General features: G+C 36.4%; 1 protein-coding gene across 1 annotated transcript in view; it reads right to left on the bottom strand.

Moving 5' to 3' along the window:
• HFM1 (helicase for meiosis 1) overlaps positions 1-17,356 on the bottom strand; it is a 51,558-nt gene that overhangs the window by 25,438 nt on the left and 8,764 nt on the right. The window contains exons 11-27 of the mRNA XM_053470308.1: positions 16,355-16,555; positions 16,183-16,271; positions 15,208-15,251; positions 15,020-15,121; positions 14,566-14,711; positions 14,237-14,331; positions 12,792-12,925; positions 11,903-11,950; positions 11,402-11,482; positions 11,212-11,303; positions 9,361-9,467; positions 8,973-9,020; positions 6,717-6,814; positions 4,934-5,065; positions 2,076-2,161; positions 1,732-1,815; positions 454-611 (exon numbers count right to left, since the gene is read on the bottom strand). Of these exons, the coding sequence (XP_053326283.1) occupies positions 454-611; positions 1,732-1,815; positions 2,076-2,161; positions 4,934-5,065; positions 6,717-6,814; positions 8,973-9,020; positions 9,361-9,467; positions 11,212-11,303; positions 11,402-11,482; positions 11,903-11,950; positions 12,792-12,925; positions 14,237-14,331; positions 14,566-14,711; positions 15,020-15,121; positions 15,208-15,251; positions 16,183-16,271; positions 16,355-16,555 (1,745 nt within the window). The remainder of the gene's footprint in view (positions 1-453; positions 612-1,731; positions 1,816-2,075; positions 2,162-4,933; positions 5,066-6,716; positions 6,815-8,972; positions 9,021-9,360; positions 9,468-11,211; positions 11,304-11,401; positions 11,483-11,902; positions 11,951-12,791; positions 12,926-14,236; positions 14,332-14,565; positions 14,712-15,019; positions 15,122-15,207; positions 15,252-16,182; positions 16,272-16,354; positions 16,556-17,356) is intronic.

The raw sequence follows: 17,356 nt of genomic DNA on the forward strand, positions 1-17,356 counted from the left end.
CTCTGTACTGCTGTAGAAAAAATAGGAAGGATTACAAAAAGAGTCCCGGAGGTTCATTCTCTAGATATAAAGTTGATCAGTGGTAGATTGCATTAGTGAACCAAAGTAGCACCAGCCTAATACATTATTAGTGGTGTTTAATAGGCATAATGTTATGCCTACGAGTTGTCATCAACAGCACAAAACCTGCTTAGCTACCATAACTCCATTTGCCACTATCTAAAAACTGGAATAAATGTATGTTTGAAATGTATTTGCTAATGTAAGAATTTAACTTGGAGGCTTGCATGTTAACATATAGACCTGTTTATAATTACAAAAGTTGACAACAGACTTGAAAGTGTGTAAGGGTCATTCATTTATATTTTTTTAGACCAGTAAGCAGTAAAAAAAAATATTTATAGGGTGTTCAATTTAAACAACTGTCCACAATCATACAGAGAGATGACTTACTTAATCTTCTGCTTAAAAATGACCTTGTTATCTGCATCTCCAATAATAAGTGTTACATGGTGTGAATCCGGGGCAGTTCTTTTCCTCTGTAATTGCTCAAAGTTCTTTAATAGAACGGTGATAACAATTTCTGCCATAGTTGGACCATACCGTGCCAACTAAAGACAAAAGGAAAAGTTGACAAATTTAGGACAAATACATATAACCAAATTTTAATTTAAACTGAACAGTCAAAAAAACTAAGTGCATTGTAAGAACATTTTGTCCAAAATGATTTTTTTTGTACTTTGTTGGCATTATGTTAAATCATAAAAATAAAAAATAAATTAAAAGTATTCTTACTTTAAAGTATTTTGCCCATAGTACCGTATAAAAACAAATGTTGTCTTCCTGAACCTCGGGTCCTTCTCTATAGAAGCCTGAGGGTTCTGCACAGTATATTAGCTGTTCCTGGCACTGCACTCTTCTTGACAGACTTTTCTGATGTTGTTCCTGGAGTCGGATGGCGCCACTCTGGGTGCTTCTATAACCCCTGGGACTATTTTAGCCTTCACTTTCCTCTTTCAGGCCCTGGTAATTCTCCAACTCATACTGCTTCATGATGTTGCTGTCACTTGGCACCGCTACATCTATCACCACTGCTATCTTCTGGTCCTTGTCTACTACCACATTTCAAAGGCCCCTCTACATAGTCCGCACTTTGGTAGATCCATGCCTCTATGCATCTGGGGCTTAATGCCTGCTCTTGTGCTGCCACCTCACCTATTTGTCCATAGCACATCCCATGCAGGGTCTTGGCTTGTCATGGTACCTCTACATCATACATGGACAAGACAACAGTATATATATATATATATATATATATATATATATATATATATATATATATATATATAAAACTACTGTAGTTGGGGGGGTGATTTTGCAAGTTACAGGTCAGGACCTTGAACTTAAATATCCTCACGTATTAGGCACTTGCATGTCCTCACAAACAACAGTTTAGTGAATCTATCAGTTGTTTTGCAAGTGTTAGCGTGCAGGGACATGCAACTGGAGTAAAGTCTGATCAAGTTAGCCCTTAACTTGACTGACCACTCAACTTCTTAGTGAATACACCCATTTGTAACACTTCACATTACTGGACATTCCTGCAAAGTATAACAAACCATCAGACTTTTGTATACCAACACTTTATGAGGAAAGAATTATATATATATATATATATATATATATATATATACATACACAAATCACACTGCACAAAATTATTATTTTTACCTGTTCAAATCCAAGTTCATACTTTGGGAGATACATTACTGATTCTTTTATTTGATTTCCAAATGGAGGGTGCCTATTAACAATCTATATAGAAAAGCATATTACTATTAAAATTATGAGGAAAAATAAACATGATGTGGAATGAAGATGTAAATATGATAGAGATGAACAATAAATATTGCCCACTCAAGTATTAAAATATATAACATATCTTAGTAATTTGTTTGGGTGTCTGTATGCCTTATAAGGTCAACGACATAAACTGTAATCTGGACAGTTAAAGGTACTGGGTCTTTTTTTAAATTGTAATGAGTTTCTTCATATTTTTAAACACTTTTACATACCAGTTCAAGTTCTCTTCCATTGGTATCTTCAATCTTCTTAAATGTTGTGAGTCCGGTATTTACCATAGCATTTGACAATGTAACACCTGTCAGTAGTAGTGACATTTTAGTTGTCACACAACAGCTTACACCAAAATAACAGTAACATACAGACGTTTAACCATGGCATGTTTGTTATATGAAATTATATTTCCAGCTTTTAATTTAAAGACGTCCTTGATGCTTTGTGGCGTTCTCAAGGCTACAAGTCTAACAAGTCTAACAAGTGTAACATTTGTAGTTTTTTCCAAAAGCAAACATTTAAAAACCTCTACCAACACCTGATCATGTACATCTAAAATGTCTGTTCCTTCACAGCAGGTGGTGAATTTTTCTTTATATGGTTACTGAACAGGTACAGGCATAACCAGAAACTTGTTACAGTCAGTAAGACTGGAAACTGCATGGCTCTCTGCTTGGAAGCAAAAGGCAAGCATCCTACTCTATAGGTAGAAGCCTGGATCTGTGTATATAAATGCAGCTGTATTTGTATTTATGTGGGAATATTGCTGAATGCATTTGGTTGAGCTTATTAAGCATAGCTGCGTATGAGTATGTTCATACATGTGCATTATGTCACAGAAGCACCTTCCATGACAAAAGTAAATTATTTGATGAGTACTTGGTTATGTGAGGGCATTCCTTTAGTTTTTTTTTTTGGGGGGGACCAAAACTTGCTTTGTATGATGGTCACTGTCATTGCCTGTGGCTCCCTTCTTGTCCCTTACATATGATTTATGGGCATGACACTTTCTGGAACCAGGATTAATTATGTTGTAAGTATCTATGGGTAAATGAAAAAAGTACCAGAATTGTACAGAAGAATTGTAGTATTCCCAACACTGTGCAAAAGTTTTAAGCAGTTGTGAAAAAACGCTGTAAAGCAAGAATGCCATAGAAAATAGACATGTTAAAGGTGCTTCCACCTAGGAGTCCTCTGACAAATATCCCCTGATGCCTGTTCAGCATCATACAGATGTCAATTTGGTTCTCTCTTTACTGCTTCATGTGACTTAAAACCAGTGTTTAAAACGTTTTTTGAAATACTACAGTTGCCTAGAAACAGAGTCTTGTCATTCATCCAAAGCCCTCATCTATGTATTAGATCACAGCAGTCTGACCACCTACTGCCATATCATGCTCATGTATGTGAAACAGATTCTTATTCACAGTAAAGGCCACATTAACCAGTAATGGGGAGTTAGTGTTTTTGAGTGGGGTGTTTGTGTGATAGGTGTGATGGGAATGATATCCCATAAGTAAGAAGGCCTTAAAGGTACCGCTCCTAATGTTATGTCAGAAATGGCAGGCTGAGCAATGAATAGAGACAGGAGGCCCTGCTAAAATCTTTTCAACAAGAAAATACAACAGAACGGTATGTTTTTTTTAAAAAAAAAAAAAAAAAAAAAAAGGAACAGGCTTATATAAGATGCATACCATAGTTGTTTCATATAAATATAAAAATGTGACAAAGCTGGGGAAAACATTTATGTGGAACAGCACCTTTAGTCGTTCATTTTTTAACATTTAACAAAATACAAAGCGAGTGATACAGAAGAAAAATCTAAATCAAATCAGTATTTGGTGTGACTGCCTTCAAAACACCAATTCTTCAAAGTACACTTGCACAAAGTCATGCATTTTGTAGGCTTATAATTAGGTGTATGACTAAACAATTATATCAATCAGGTGCTAATGATCTCCAATTTGATATGTAGGTTGAAATACAATCATTACCTAAAGCAAAATCTGTGTAGAAGGGATTACAATTCAGTGAGGAACAGCCAAAGAAGGTAAGGTTGCTCAATACAGTTTAATGTCTAAAGGTTTACACTATAGAAAGACTGAGCACAGCAACAAGACACAAGGTACTGCTTCAGCAAGGTTTCTCCCAGGCAGAAATTTCCAGGTGTTTTTCGAAGGAGAACAAAGAAACAGGCAATGTTCAAGGCCATAGATGCAGTGGTCAGCCAAGGAAACTTTGTGCAGCAGATGAAAGACACATCATGCCTACTTCCCTTTACAGTCGGACTATGTCCAGCAGTGCCATCAGCTCAGCAATGCCAGAAAACAGTGGGAACCTGGTACACCCATCTGTTTGGAGAAGTCTTGTCAGAAGCGGTCTTTATGAATGGCTTTAAACAAGGCCAAGCGGCTGTTTGCCAAAGGGCTGGAAAACAGCACAAACACGAGTGTTTGCAGGCAACAGTGAAGCATGGTGGAGGTTTCTTGCAAGTCTGGGGCTGCATTTCTGCAAATGGAGTTGGGGATTTGGTCAGTGTTAATTTTCTCCTCAATGATGAGAAGTACAGGCAGGTATATATCCATCATGCAATACCATCAGGGAGGCATCTGATTGGCCCCAAATTATTCTGCAGAACTACCTTCAGTGCCCCCACAGAGGCCTGAACCCAGCATCACCGCGTCTGTCTGAGATTTCATAAAGAAAGAGAGAAGCAACTTAGGCTGCCTAAATAGACAGAAGATCTGTGGTTAGTTCTAAAAGATGTTTATTACAACCTAACAGCTGAGTTCATAAAAAACTGTAAGTGTACATAGAATTGGTGTTTTGAAGGCAAAGGGTGGTCACACCAAATATTCATTTGATTTAGATTTTTCTTCTGTTCACACATTTTGCATTTTGTTAAATGATAAAATAAACATAAATTAGCATACCTATTGTTGAAAGCATGATTTATTTTATATATATATATATATATATGTGTGTGTGTGTGTGTGTGTATATTGATCTGCTCCATCTATAGTTTCTATCGATTATACCTCTTGTTGTTTAAATGTATCATGTTTATGTCACACACCAATTTTTTCAAGTTGCTTGGATACATATGATGAGTTTTCCCATAGTTTGCATCTGAAGCACTTTCCAAGGATTGTTGCATTCAAAAATGCGACAAACTTCCCTTCTTGTAATGCTAAAAACTCAGATAAACCTGCAAAAGCAATCAGAAGAATGCAAAAATCAAACTACATCACACACAATGCACAAACGTATTTGAAACACTGGGCTGCAATTTAGAAAATGTGTGTATGTACAATTTGAATACCAGAGGGTTACATTAGATATATTAGTACTCTCCTAATCACACCGTTTGCTCTGCCCTCAATTTGCATCTCTCTTCAACCGTTACTTTCTCCAGGATTATACTCATGTTTCAACTATACTTTAAACACTACTTAAAAACCCAGTCAATAGAAACATACAATCTTCTAATACCTACAACCTGCATCCTGACAGAAGCCATCTGTTCTCTCCATCTTCAACATCACCAGGTCACTGATTTATCTGCATGACTCTTGCTACAATCAAATCATTCTCACCTAAACTGTCTTATTCTTGTTCAACTTCTTAATATATTGTAAGCTCGCTAGAACAAAGCCCTCTTGTCCTTTTGTACCAGTAAGTCTTAACACGTATTAATGTCAATTTTGTATATCCTAATTTTTAATGTCATTAAAATACCACTATAGAATATGCTGGTTCCCTGTAAATAAAATCTAACATTTTCAGTGTGGTATAGATAGAAATAATGTGGTTTTAGTGTTACATGTATGAAAAAGTGTATGGAAAAGTTAGTTCACATGCACAGGTATCCTTCTGAAATTTATATTCGCTAAGAAGTCTATTGAACTTGCATCTTCTTGCCTATAACTCTCAAAATACCCCCACTCGGCTACATTATAGAAAGAAGAAAAAAGGAAACAATTAAACAATAATTAAAACAAACAAAAAGGAGGACCTTGTTTTAACCAAGGATGGAATATAAATAACACTGGGGGTATTTACCACTTTAAATCCCCTGCTGCTTATCCTTGCTAAAAGCCATGCCTTTCTCTCACCCTCATCTGGTTCCAAGTGGAATGGGAGAGTTAACGTTTCAAAAATGCCCCTTAGGAGTCCATCCTTGCCTCCTGTCCTTTCCCTCTGGGATGAGAAGGGCTAAATGTGAAAAAATAATCCCCTTTGGAGGGTCACAGATCCTGTACCGTTCCCCCACGCCATCCCTGTCCCATGGGATGGAGGGGTTAAGTTAGATTTATTTATTTACTTGCACTTTAGTGAATAGACCTGCCTCTCCTTATCCCTGTCTCCTGCCCCTGACCCCTATGTTTCATCATATTAAAAAAGGTTCATACACAGGCAAAGTATAATGGCTGTGCAGGTTTTTATTTTGTTTTTAGACATACATGAAATGTATGTACACGGAATGTGCATTTGCAAGGGAAATGGCATAGGCAAATAGCAATTAGTTATTTAGCTTTGATCTTATTAGCTGAGTCTTATTTTGAACCATGTGGTATTTAACATACAGATTTTTCTCCACTAGCCTGTGATCTGTTTAACCCCTTAAGGACAATGGGCAGTCCCAAAACCCATTGAAAACAATGCATTTTGAGCCCGTACATGTACGGGATTTGTCATTAAGGGGTTAAGACATTTGGCAGATAATGACAAAATGCCCTTTCTCCCACATAATTATGTAATTAATTATTACCTTTTTTCCTAGCTGCTAATATTCACAGAATAAACACATTGTGCTCATTTTTAAAAAGAGAAGGAAAGATCAAATCCAAAATACATACATTTTGTCACTCTTACACCATGCCTGAAAATCTTTGCCATATCTTGCGTCAGTGAAAAGTCTTGAACAGGAATACACCCAAGTTGCGCTTGGATGAGACTATAAGAAATTCAAATCAATCGTATGATTACACTTTTTGTATGCATATACATTATTTAACCACTTTGTGACAATGTCTTATAATTTTTTGTACCCTTTGTGACATTGGCTTTTTTTTAACATTTCTGTGGCGCTCGTGTTTAGCTGTAATTTTCTTTCTTATTTACTGAACCCACACAAAGAAGAGCTTTCTTTAGATGCTGTTGTTTTTAGGACATCTTTGAAGCCGGCCAATGCAATTTACCCCATCGAACTGTATATTTTTGAAAACTTGATACCCCAGGGTATTTCAAATGCTGGTATTTTAACTCTTTCCATGCATACATTTTACCAACAGCCTTTATCAACCTTTGCAGTAGTTTTTTCTGTTATTTTTTTGACATTCTACATTAGGTATGAATTCACAGCACCTGGTATATGCCACAGCAAAACAACACCACAATGCATCTCCTAAGTACAGCAATACCCTCCATGCATGGGTTTGTTGGGTTGTTTGGGGGCTAAAAAGCCACATTTGGGAAGTGTGTGTTTTTCAAATCGGAATTTTTACATTTAGTCATCCTGCCCCATGTGTTATTTGGGGTATGTTTGAAGCTGGCTTATTCAGTTTACCTCAGCCTGTGTTTTTTTCACACACATTTTACTTTGGGTATGAATTTACTGCTCCTGGTATATGTCACTGTTAAACACCCCCCAATATGAGTACAGTGATCTGCCCCATGCATGGGTTTGTCGGGTTATTTGGGAGGTAAAAGGCCACCTTTGCGAGGTGTGCATTTTCTTGGAATCTGGTCAGTCTGTGCCCATGTCCTATTTTTGGGATATACTTGAACCCAGCTATTTCGATTTACCCCATCAATTCATACATTTTTAAAACCATGCAAAATTTTTGTAAAGTTCCCAGGTATGTTCATTACTAAGCTTCGATAATATCATTACACAAACACCTAAACGTTTTGGGGTTAATGCAACGTTATAAGTCTTATATTTCAAGGTCTTTTCACCCCACGACAACACATATTCATTTTAAAGTGTGTTACTAAAATAGCTCAAGTGCCCCATGAGACAATAACAGGAGAATTTACCAAACTTACAATTTCAAATACAGTCTTATATACAATAATAAATAATATATACAAAAATAAAGCTGCTTTCATGGTAAGTCTCTTGTAATAGTAACCATACCTGGGAACTTGGGGGGTACACTTGGGGGGTAACCTTGCAAGATGCGGCCAAGACTGCTCACGTCAGTGGGCGTTCCTGGCGGTGTCAGTGGAAACACCACCATTTAATGGGGGAAACGGGTAGGGATTGGGTAGTGTAAGGACCTAGGAGGACTCGGTGGGTTACCTGGAGAACCGGAGTAGCACGCTTCTCCTGGAGTTCTCCGGTTCAAACCTGGATGATGGTCACATATTCAAAGAACTACATTTTGCTTAAAAGGGTAGCTCCATGGAAAAGAAAATCCCCATGAACATAAACTACAGTGCTGCAAACAGTAAAACAAGTTAACATTGACAAAAACCTGGTTTTATTTATTTTTCCCCAATAAATGTAATTTATCTGCAGACATGAAGGATGCCATTGTTGCTAGTCTTGTGACATTGTAGATCACTGCACTGAGCTGATTCTTTAGGGCAATACTAATGTTTGCACAATGAAATCCTTTTCTCTATAGACTTTCATTAGTTAAAATATCAGGCTGGTGTCTGAGCCATTATATTGTTTACTCCAAGACAGTATGATAATCAGGGTGTTTATCCAGTAGATTCAGCAAAGAAAATAGCACTAGAACACATACAAATGGCTAATATGCAGCGTTATTATATTATGCAAAATAATGTTTAAAACTTTTTTTTACTCTGATACTAGAAATCAAAATTAAGTTCCCATTTAACCACATATTCAAAATACTTAGTATGGCTTGATTTGCATACTCGTACTACTCTAATCCCTGGTAAAAGTACAGAAATATTCCCATAACCGCAATTCAGACTACAAGAAAAAAAAACTACCAAATTGTATTCCGGATACTTGATGCAGCCATAAAAAGATTTATGTGGTGATCAAATGGCCTCTTGACAATAGAGAAAAACTTTTTTTTTTTAATGATTGAGCTCCACTTAAAACTAATAATATATTTGTAGATTATACTTACCAATTCACTTTCATTTCTCTTGATTTTATTTTCCCTTCCATCGGGTACCTAAATGTTGTTATATATGTATAAAATTGAAATAATATTGTTTATATTGTTTTTTTGTCACAATGCAACTATATCAATATTAAAAATATTGATCACTGCTTACTTATGCAGATTAACAGTACATTTACTACTAAAAAGTTACTTGTAGTGTGATCCTACTAAAAGGTGAGCTTTAGAGGGGCTGTTCTACAAAAGCAGGGACACTTGGACATTACAGAAACATACCCTTTATTCGTACTATTATTGCACATGTAAGTTCTGTGAATATATAAGACACCTCCAACACTGATTGATGATTTATCTTTCTGCCCTTAGACTTTCACTTGAAGTCCCTTCTTACCTAATGGTTACTCTGTTTTTGTCTTTATTCAAAGTGTTCAATATTTTTTTTTCATTGGTTCTCAGCTGTACATCTGCAAATTCTTTGCACGCTGATAACACTGCAACCTGTAATGAATTTATATATAGTAAGAATATTTTTAAAAAAAATGTATAATAACAACAACAATAATAACAACAAAGTTAACTTTATCAATCCCTTAAGGAACAGTGTTTTTAACTAAAGGACAGGAACAATTTTTATGTTTTTACTATGTCTTTCTCAATTAGTGTACCTGCACAAATTATATTTTTTCAGCAAATAGGGCTTTCTTTTGAAATCATAATCGTATATATAAGACATTATTTTGTATAACACATTTTTAACAGTTTTACATGTACAGAAATTGTACACAGCTAGAGCTAATTTGAAAAAATACCCAAAATATATGAATATATTTGGAATCCATCTTATATGTCCCAGATTTTCATATATCTTGGCCATTATAGGGCAAATATTACAATTTGTGCATCACATTTTTCAAAAATTAAAACCACCACTTAAAACTATATATAACTGACACCTTTTTACTAGGTGTAGGTGTAAATTGTATTTTACTAGGGCCACTTTGACACTTTTCAGGCAGCCATTTTATTTCCTATCTCTTCTAAACTTACACATACATTGAACGTTGCTTTTTATCTCTTGCCCATAAAATAAGCGACTGCAGAAAACAACACTATTTTATGTTCAGCAGTATCCCCCAAGTTAGTTTGGCTGCTGCCCAATTCAAATGACCCCATATTTCTTCCCTAAAAAAACAAGCATATTTTTTTGTATATCTCTTTTTAGCTTTTTTAATTGTTTTAAGGTAACTGGGGAGTGTATTTGAGAGCAGTGCACAATGTATAGAGATCCACTTTGGGGTCTTTTGTAAGTTCTCTATTAGCACAGGCCAATCCCTGTGATGTCACTGGAGACATCACCTGTTAGGGTTCCCCTGCACAACAATCGAGTTCCCTGTGGGGTTCCCCCCTACAGCAATCAGCGGATTCAAATGTGGAGCCCTCTGATCGCGGTGTGCAGCCCAGTGACATCTCTGCCATAGTGCTGCAGCATACATTGTGCGATCAGTCAGTGAATTACTGTGGCAGGAGACCTGCAGCATCAAAGATATTCCCTGGCGACGTCAGCGATGACATTGCTAGCAGAAGATGCCCAATGTCTGTTTGAGAATGTAAATCCCCATAGAAGGTAATGGTGACCAATGAGGACAACGTCACCCTCAATCAGCACAAATTTTGGCCCCAGCTGTTAGAGGGGAGACCAGGCTTTCATTAGATTTCATTGAATTTACTTCTGCTGGTGCCTAAACCCCATAATGTACAGGGATACATCCTTGGTACTCAGGGACCAGTTTTTTGTGATGTATCCTCATGCATAACTGGTTGTTAAGGGGTTAAATACTGCTGGAAATGTTTTATTGAATTGTATACTTATTGTGCTCAGGTTCAGTGTCACAGGTGAATCAAGAAGAGCGCTTTTGCTAAACACTTAATTACTTTTCATTAAACCCCCTTTCCTGTCAGCCTGTCATAATTATCATTTTTTCTTGAAATAATAGATCTATGCTTTCTTTATTTGCAGTAACAAATAATGATACTATAATAATACTTTTTAATCCATTGATCATTGAGCATTTCATCTAATTAATTATCTGATGGCATACTGGGTGCAGGATGCACTAAGTAGATTTCAAGGCTATGCTATGTCCAGGGAACAGCTTGCAGTTATTATCATGTACATAAGTAATTGACTGACAAAATTTTATTAAGAAGTGGTAAATCTTTATTTCATTATAAACATCCTCACCATTTCTGAGAGTGTCTCAGTTCCACTAATTGTATGAAATAATTTTGCTGTGTCAAAGGCAATGTAGTATGATGCCATCAGCTTCCCTGTTTCTATAAAATGAAAGTATGAGCATCAGAACATTGATAATTCCTTTTATTTCAAATCAAATGTGGTAAACTTCATAACTGCTGTATTGCCAAAGTAATACCTGTTGGCTTAAAATTGACTTCTTCGTCCATTTTAATCAGACCCACGGAAGATAAATCATTTAGATTTTTTAAACAAAGCTCTGTTTCAAATAAAAAATATATTTTCCGGTTAATTTGGAAGCACAAATACAAGCAATATATCCCATTCTTATTTTTATTACTGAAAAATCGTAGAAAACAGAATTGACCATTCATTCAACGTTTTTATGCTGTTAATCAGCAATCTTTTAAAATCCCCTAAATAAGATTTTTCAGGATTTTCTCATATAGCAGATTTGTATCCAACATATGTTGTAAATTCTTATTTAAATCATATATTTAAAAGAAATCTACCACTCCATTAATATTCTACTTTGAAGATGGAATTTAGTAAGTTGTTCCTTGTTGTGCTGTTAACCAAAAATAATGCCATATGTAGTAATGTAAGTAAAAAACTTCTTGGAAGTTAGCTTCTGTTGAAATATATTAGACCCCTGATTAGAAGCAAACTGTCTACAAACCTTGCAACTTTGCTTCAATTCCCATTTTATCTAATCCTTCTGGAAAACCTAAGAAATAACAGAAAATATTTTAGCAATTTATAGCTGCATTAGCATAAATGTATGAATGATAATGCTATGCTGGAATACATGTGATATGCTGCTGCCTCACATAAAATGGATCGGGCAGGGGGCAGTGTGATGCAGCTCTGGAGAGTCTCCTAAGGGTAAGGCTTTTACATTAACTTTAAATAATGTATATAAAAACTACATACAAAGTACTTCAATATGCAATCTTCATTGATGAGGCTGCATGGTGCAGTAAAGGAAACCGTCCCTTCAAGTGAGATGGAAGTCTCATTTTCAAGTTTCATTACTTAAAGAATGCATGCAGTAAAATACAAATTTTGAATGTTCACAGGCAGTTTTCAAAAACCAAACACAATCAATAAATGATATTTTTTAAATAAAGGATTAAGGAAATAAAATCTTTAAAAAGGGCTCGTCCACAAATTATTGCAGAACACAAAAAAAACAAAAACCTAAAATTAAAGGGATAGCGTACCGTCCCTGACACCATTGCAAAAGGAAGACGGGAATGCGAGTGCGCAGCGTTTGCCATGCCAACACTGGAACTGACTGGAGATAAGTGTATGACTTGTCAGGAGATCTCTGCAAAATAGCTTGGGGTTAGGGGAAGGAGGAAATGCATATAGAGGGAATTCTGCAGAATCCCCCAAGCATTTGCAAGAGATTAAATAAAAAAAAATTTAAGTGGCCACGTATCATGCATTGAAGTGCCTGTGATGGCTGGAGTGTCCCTCTAAAAATACAGTTTTATTTCCGTTGAAAAATTGGGCTGTTTTTGTATTCTCTCTGTTTAAGAAGTGTCATAGATGTAAAAACATACCATAATGAGTGGGGTTTTTTAGAGCCCTGATGTACAGAAAAGTAGATCGGATCCACTCCAAAGCAATATTAACATCTGTGACAGTATGCAGTGTTATTTCTGCATTCAGATGCTCCACTAGATGTCTATGCAGACTGGTGATAGAATGATGATATATGAGAAACTGCACCAAAATAAACACTTGTATAGATACAACACAGAAATACACATAAGATAATTTTATTATCACTATAATTAAACCAAATGACAAGTGAAGCTCAAAAAGGGTGCTCAAAAGTAGTTTAAAAAATGTTTTTGTTTACAATGAATACTAGGACAGCTTGAAATAAGAAAGGGTACAAAATGTGAGTAATTTGCTGTATAAAGGGTGGTAATCCACAGTTTATAAACCCCCTTAAGAATCGTGAATGATCTTTTTAGAATTTCCGTAGATAAGCAGGGTGATATCAATCAGTGAATAACTTTCAATTGTGTGCTAATTAAACAAAAAAATAAAAGAAAACAGAGGATCAATGATAAATTACACTATATGACCAAAAGTATGTGGATATCTGACATCACATCTTTATGAGCTTGTTGGGCATCTCATTCCAAAACCATGGACATTTATATGAGTTGACCCCCCCTTTATAACAGCCTCCATTCTCCTGGGAAGGGTTTCCAAGAGTTTGTCTGTTGGAATTTGTTCCCATTTGACCAAAAGAGAATTTGTGTGGTCAGGCACTGATGTTGGAAGAGACATAGTTGTTTGCAATCACTGTTCCAATTCATCCCAAAGCTGTTCAGTGGGGTTGAGGCCAGGGCTCTGTATTGGCCACTTGAGTTACCCCACACTAAATGGAAAACCACTTCTTTATTGACCTTGCTTTGTGTACAGGGACACAGTCATGCTACAACAGGAAAGGGGCTTCCCCAAAATGGTGCTACAAAGTTGGAAGCACACAATTGTCTAATATGTCTTGCTGTAGCATTCACATTACCCTTTACTGGAACTTCACTGGAACTAAGTGGCCCAATCCTGAAAAACAGCCCCAGACCATTATCCCTCCTCTACCAAACTTTACAATGATAGCCTCCTATGCTTCAAAAAAGCCTCCTATGCTTCAAAAAAATGTCCAACAATATATATATATATATAAAAGTTTATTTTTATGAGCAAGTGGCATGGAAAGAGTTATTAGCATTTGCCTGGACCTACCGCAAAAATGTTAAAACAGCCTGGTACAAAAGATAAAAAGCAGCCTGGTCCTTAAGAGGTTAATAAATAACAGTTTTTAACTCTGTATTAAGTAGACATGGTAAAACTTGAAACTTTTTGCTTCTCTATGGATAATTTAGTATTACTGTATACAAAAATATTAAATATATACTAAGAATAATTGAGTAATTATAGCTTTATTCGTACAGTACATGCACAGTCATCTGCAATAGAAAAAAAAGCTGACCTGCTTTCTATTGTGTCTGCTCCATCTAGCATGTGCACATACTTTTCCCTTGTGTTTAGCCTTGTCATGATAACTGCTGTAGCTGTGGTGTCAAACTAAGAACAAGTATTTATTAAAATGTAAGGTATACATGAATGGCATACACTTGCTCATTTAACGAGAGAAAGAACAAAATTGTTTTATTTTGCCTTTACTAGTGCAATTCTCAAATGTCAAAACGTAAAAAGATATACAAAAATTCTAAGGTTGATAGATGGATAGATGAAAACAATGTTTAAAAACATGTTTGTCAAATTATATCACTATGCTACTACAAGGTATATGCTTACCTGAGGTCTTCCTGCTCTCCCTATCATTTGCAGAATATCTGTTTCATTATATTCCTGGAACATTCCTGAAGCATAATGCATTGTTGACTTTATGACAACTAAGTGAGCTGGTAGGTTTACTCCCATAGCCAAAGTACTGGTAGTGACTATATAAAAGCAAGAATTTTAAATCTTTGTATATAGTTTCATAAGGCTGTTCTCAAACACTAAACATACACTGGTGGAAATTTCCCTTATTCCCCTTGGCTGTGATAAGTAAAACAAAGTAGTAGATAATCTGCTTTTCTAGATTCGAGTTTAGTGATATTTAAGATTAATCACTCTAACTTGAGTTTTATTTAACAAAGACTGTGCGATTTGAATGCTCAAATTATAATGAATAACTTATTTTATTATTTTATTTAAAACTTTTGAAATTTGCACTAAAACATATTCTAACAAATATTATTCTTACAAAGTACAGGTAGATCTCCTTCTCTGAATGCCGCTTCAATTATTTTTCTGTCAGATACATCAACTCCAGCATGGTGGTATCCAATCCCATATAACATAAGATCTGTGATGGAAACAGTAGCCATTCATGCTATGTATCCGTTATTCAGTACATAGTATTGAATGAAAAATTAGAAATAACATACATACCTCTGAGCTTTGCATCTTTTATTGCATTAGCAGACTTCTGAAGCCTGGAAGAATAACAAAGAAGATTGCATTGATTACCGTTTGTTTTCTTAACAAAGGTACTACTGATTCCAAGAATTGATTAAAGTAAATGCCACTAAATTCTGCATAGATCATTGCTGATTGTCTCCTGCCTTGTATCTCTGCTATGTCTACTGCTCCTGGGCCTACGCTGCTGGTACCCACCTACATGTACTGTTTATTAGACTCGTGCATTTGTTTTCAGGCGAACATGAAAATGAACATGAATAGTGCATTTTTGTCGTTCATACCGAAAACGAAGAAACAACGGTGGCGGCGGCAAAAAGTAGACGAAAAATCTTCGTGTTCGTCTTTGTCTACTAATCTCCCTGGTCCCTTCCCCATTAAGCCTACCTTATCAACGCAGCATTGCAGGGGTTGGCGGAAGCGGAAATCTGTAGGTTCGCCGTCAGGGGTTAAGGGGCCATGAGAACGACTCTATTGGTAGATGCCAGAGGAGGACCCTCAGGCGACCAATAGGCTCACTCGCATGGCCTTTTTAACTCCTGACAGCGAACCTACGGATTACTACTCCTGTGAACCCCTGTGATGCTGTGTGGATAATGGGAGCGGAAATCCGTAGGTTCATTGTCAGGGGTTAACTTGTTCTCCGTGCTCCAACAGTTAAAAGTCTGTACGTACGGCCAATAAAGTCGCTTGTACGGACCTTTAACTGTTGGAGCAGGGAGACCAGCTGTCTCCCGGCCAAGTTGTTGGACCAGGATTTTAAAAGTCTGTACTTTATTGGTCGCCAGCAGGGGCTCGTCTGCCATCAACCAATGAAGTACAGGCCCCCTACCTGGGGCTCAGATGTTTAGAAGGAAGATGCTATTTTCTAAAATGGTTAAGTGAAGAAAGCACTGACAAGGTTTTTCAAATAAATACATTAATAATAATAATGATAATAATACAAACCTCTGCTTATGTTCGATGTTCATGATAAATTTAGCATCTTTTGCAAGGACAGTGGCTCCCTGTTGCACTCCTTTCCTTGTGGCACAGAACTAAAAACCAAAAATTATTTTATTTCCAAAAGCTAAAATGACCTACATTATTAAAATTCTATAGTAGGCAATAAAATATTTACTACAAGAGTTGGCTTCTGTTCTGAGTAAGTCTGTATAACCCCAGCCACTTTGTAGTTAAGAGTCAGGTCAAATTTGAATTCCGTTTGGTTACTGCTACAAGGAAAGCCCAGTACTACTTTGCGAAGTTTGACAGGTCTGTGAGTTTCATCCATTTTCATACAAACAGCAGGATGTTTTCCATCTGACAGCCATTCTGCAATCTAAGGGAATACATATATATATATATAAGTATATGTCTACCACACACATAGGAGCCTCTCAATCTGTATTATATAAAATACATTTTTTGTTTGTTTTTCACATTTACACGTTGCAGAGCATCGTAGCAAATTAAAGTGCGTTTTCTGTTTTCAGTACTTAAACCAACATAGAAGAACACTTCTAGGGCATCAGTACACAAGGGGGCAAACACACAAACAACAAAGTGGTGTGGAAAGCATTTTTAAGCTTTGTGTAAATTAAGCCATCCTGATGCGGGTGTCCGTGTGCCAGAGCCTGTCCTGGTGTGTGTGTGTCTGGATGTCCTGGTGTATGTGTGTCTGGGTGGCAGAGCCTGTCCTGGTGTGTGTGTGTGTGTGTGTGTGTGTGTTTGGGTGTCGGTGTGGCAGAGACTATCCTGGTGTGTATTTGGTCATCTGTTTCTAGGCACTTACTGTAGGAATAAGTCATGTGTGTGATGACTTATGTGATTACTCCCAAACCCATCACATAAGATTCTATCTTATATTATCTGCCGAGCTCTGATGTCATCTTTATCCAGTACACATGGATGCGGATGATGCGTTAAGACTCTGTCTATTTTATTTATTTCCATAAAATGGCCACCAAAATCCTCAGCACCAGGCCCATGATGCTCTTAATCCGGCCCTGATCAACTCAGTGTGTGTCAGCCATCTTAAATCCAGCCTTGTGCAGTTTTATTTGGCTAAACTTGTTTTAAATGGTTGTGGACTGACTTTATTTTACTGTTTAAGTAATTTGGTATTGATAGAATGACATAT

This window comes from Spea bombifrons, chromosome 6 (genome assembly GCF_027358695.1).
Source record: "Spea bombifrons isolate aSpeBom1 chromosome 6, aSpeBom1.2.pri, whole genome shotgun sequence".
Taxonomy (NCBI): domain Eukaryota; kingdom Metazoa; phylum Chordata; class Amphibia; order Anura; family Pelobatidae; genus Spea; species Spea bombifrons.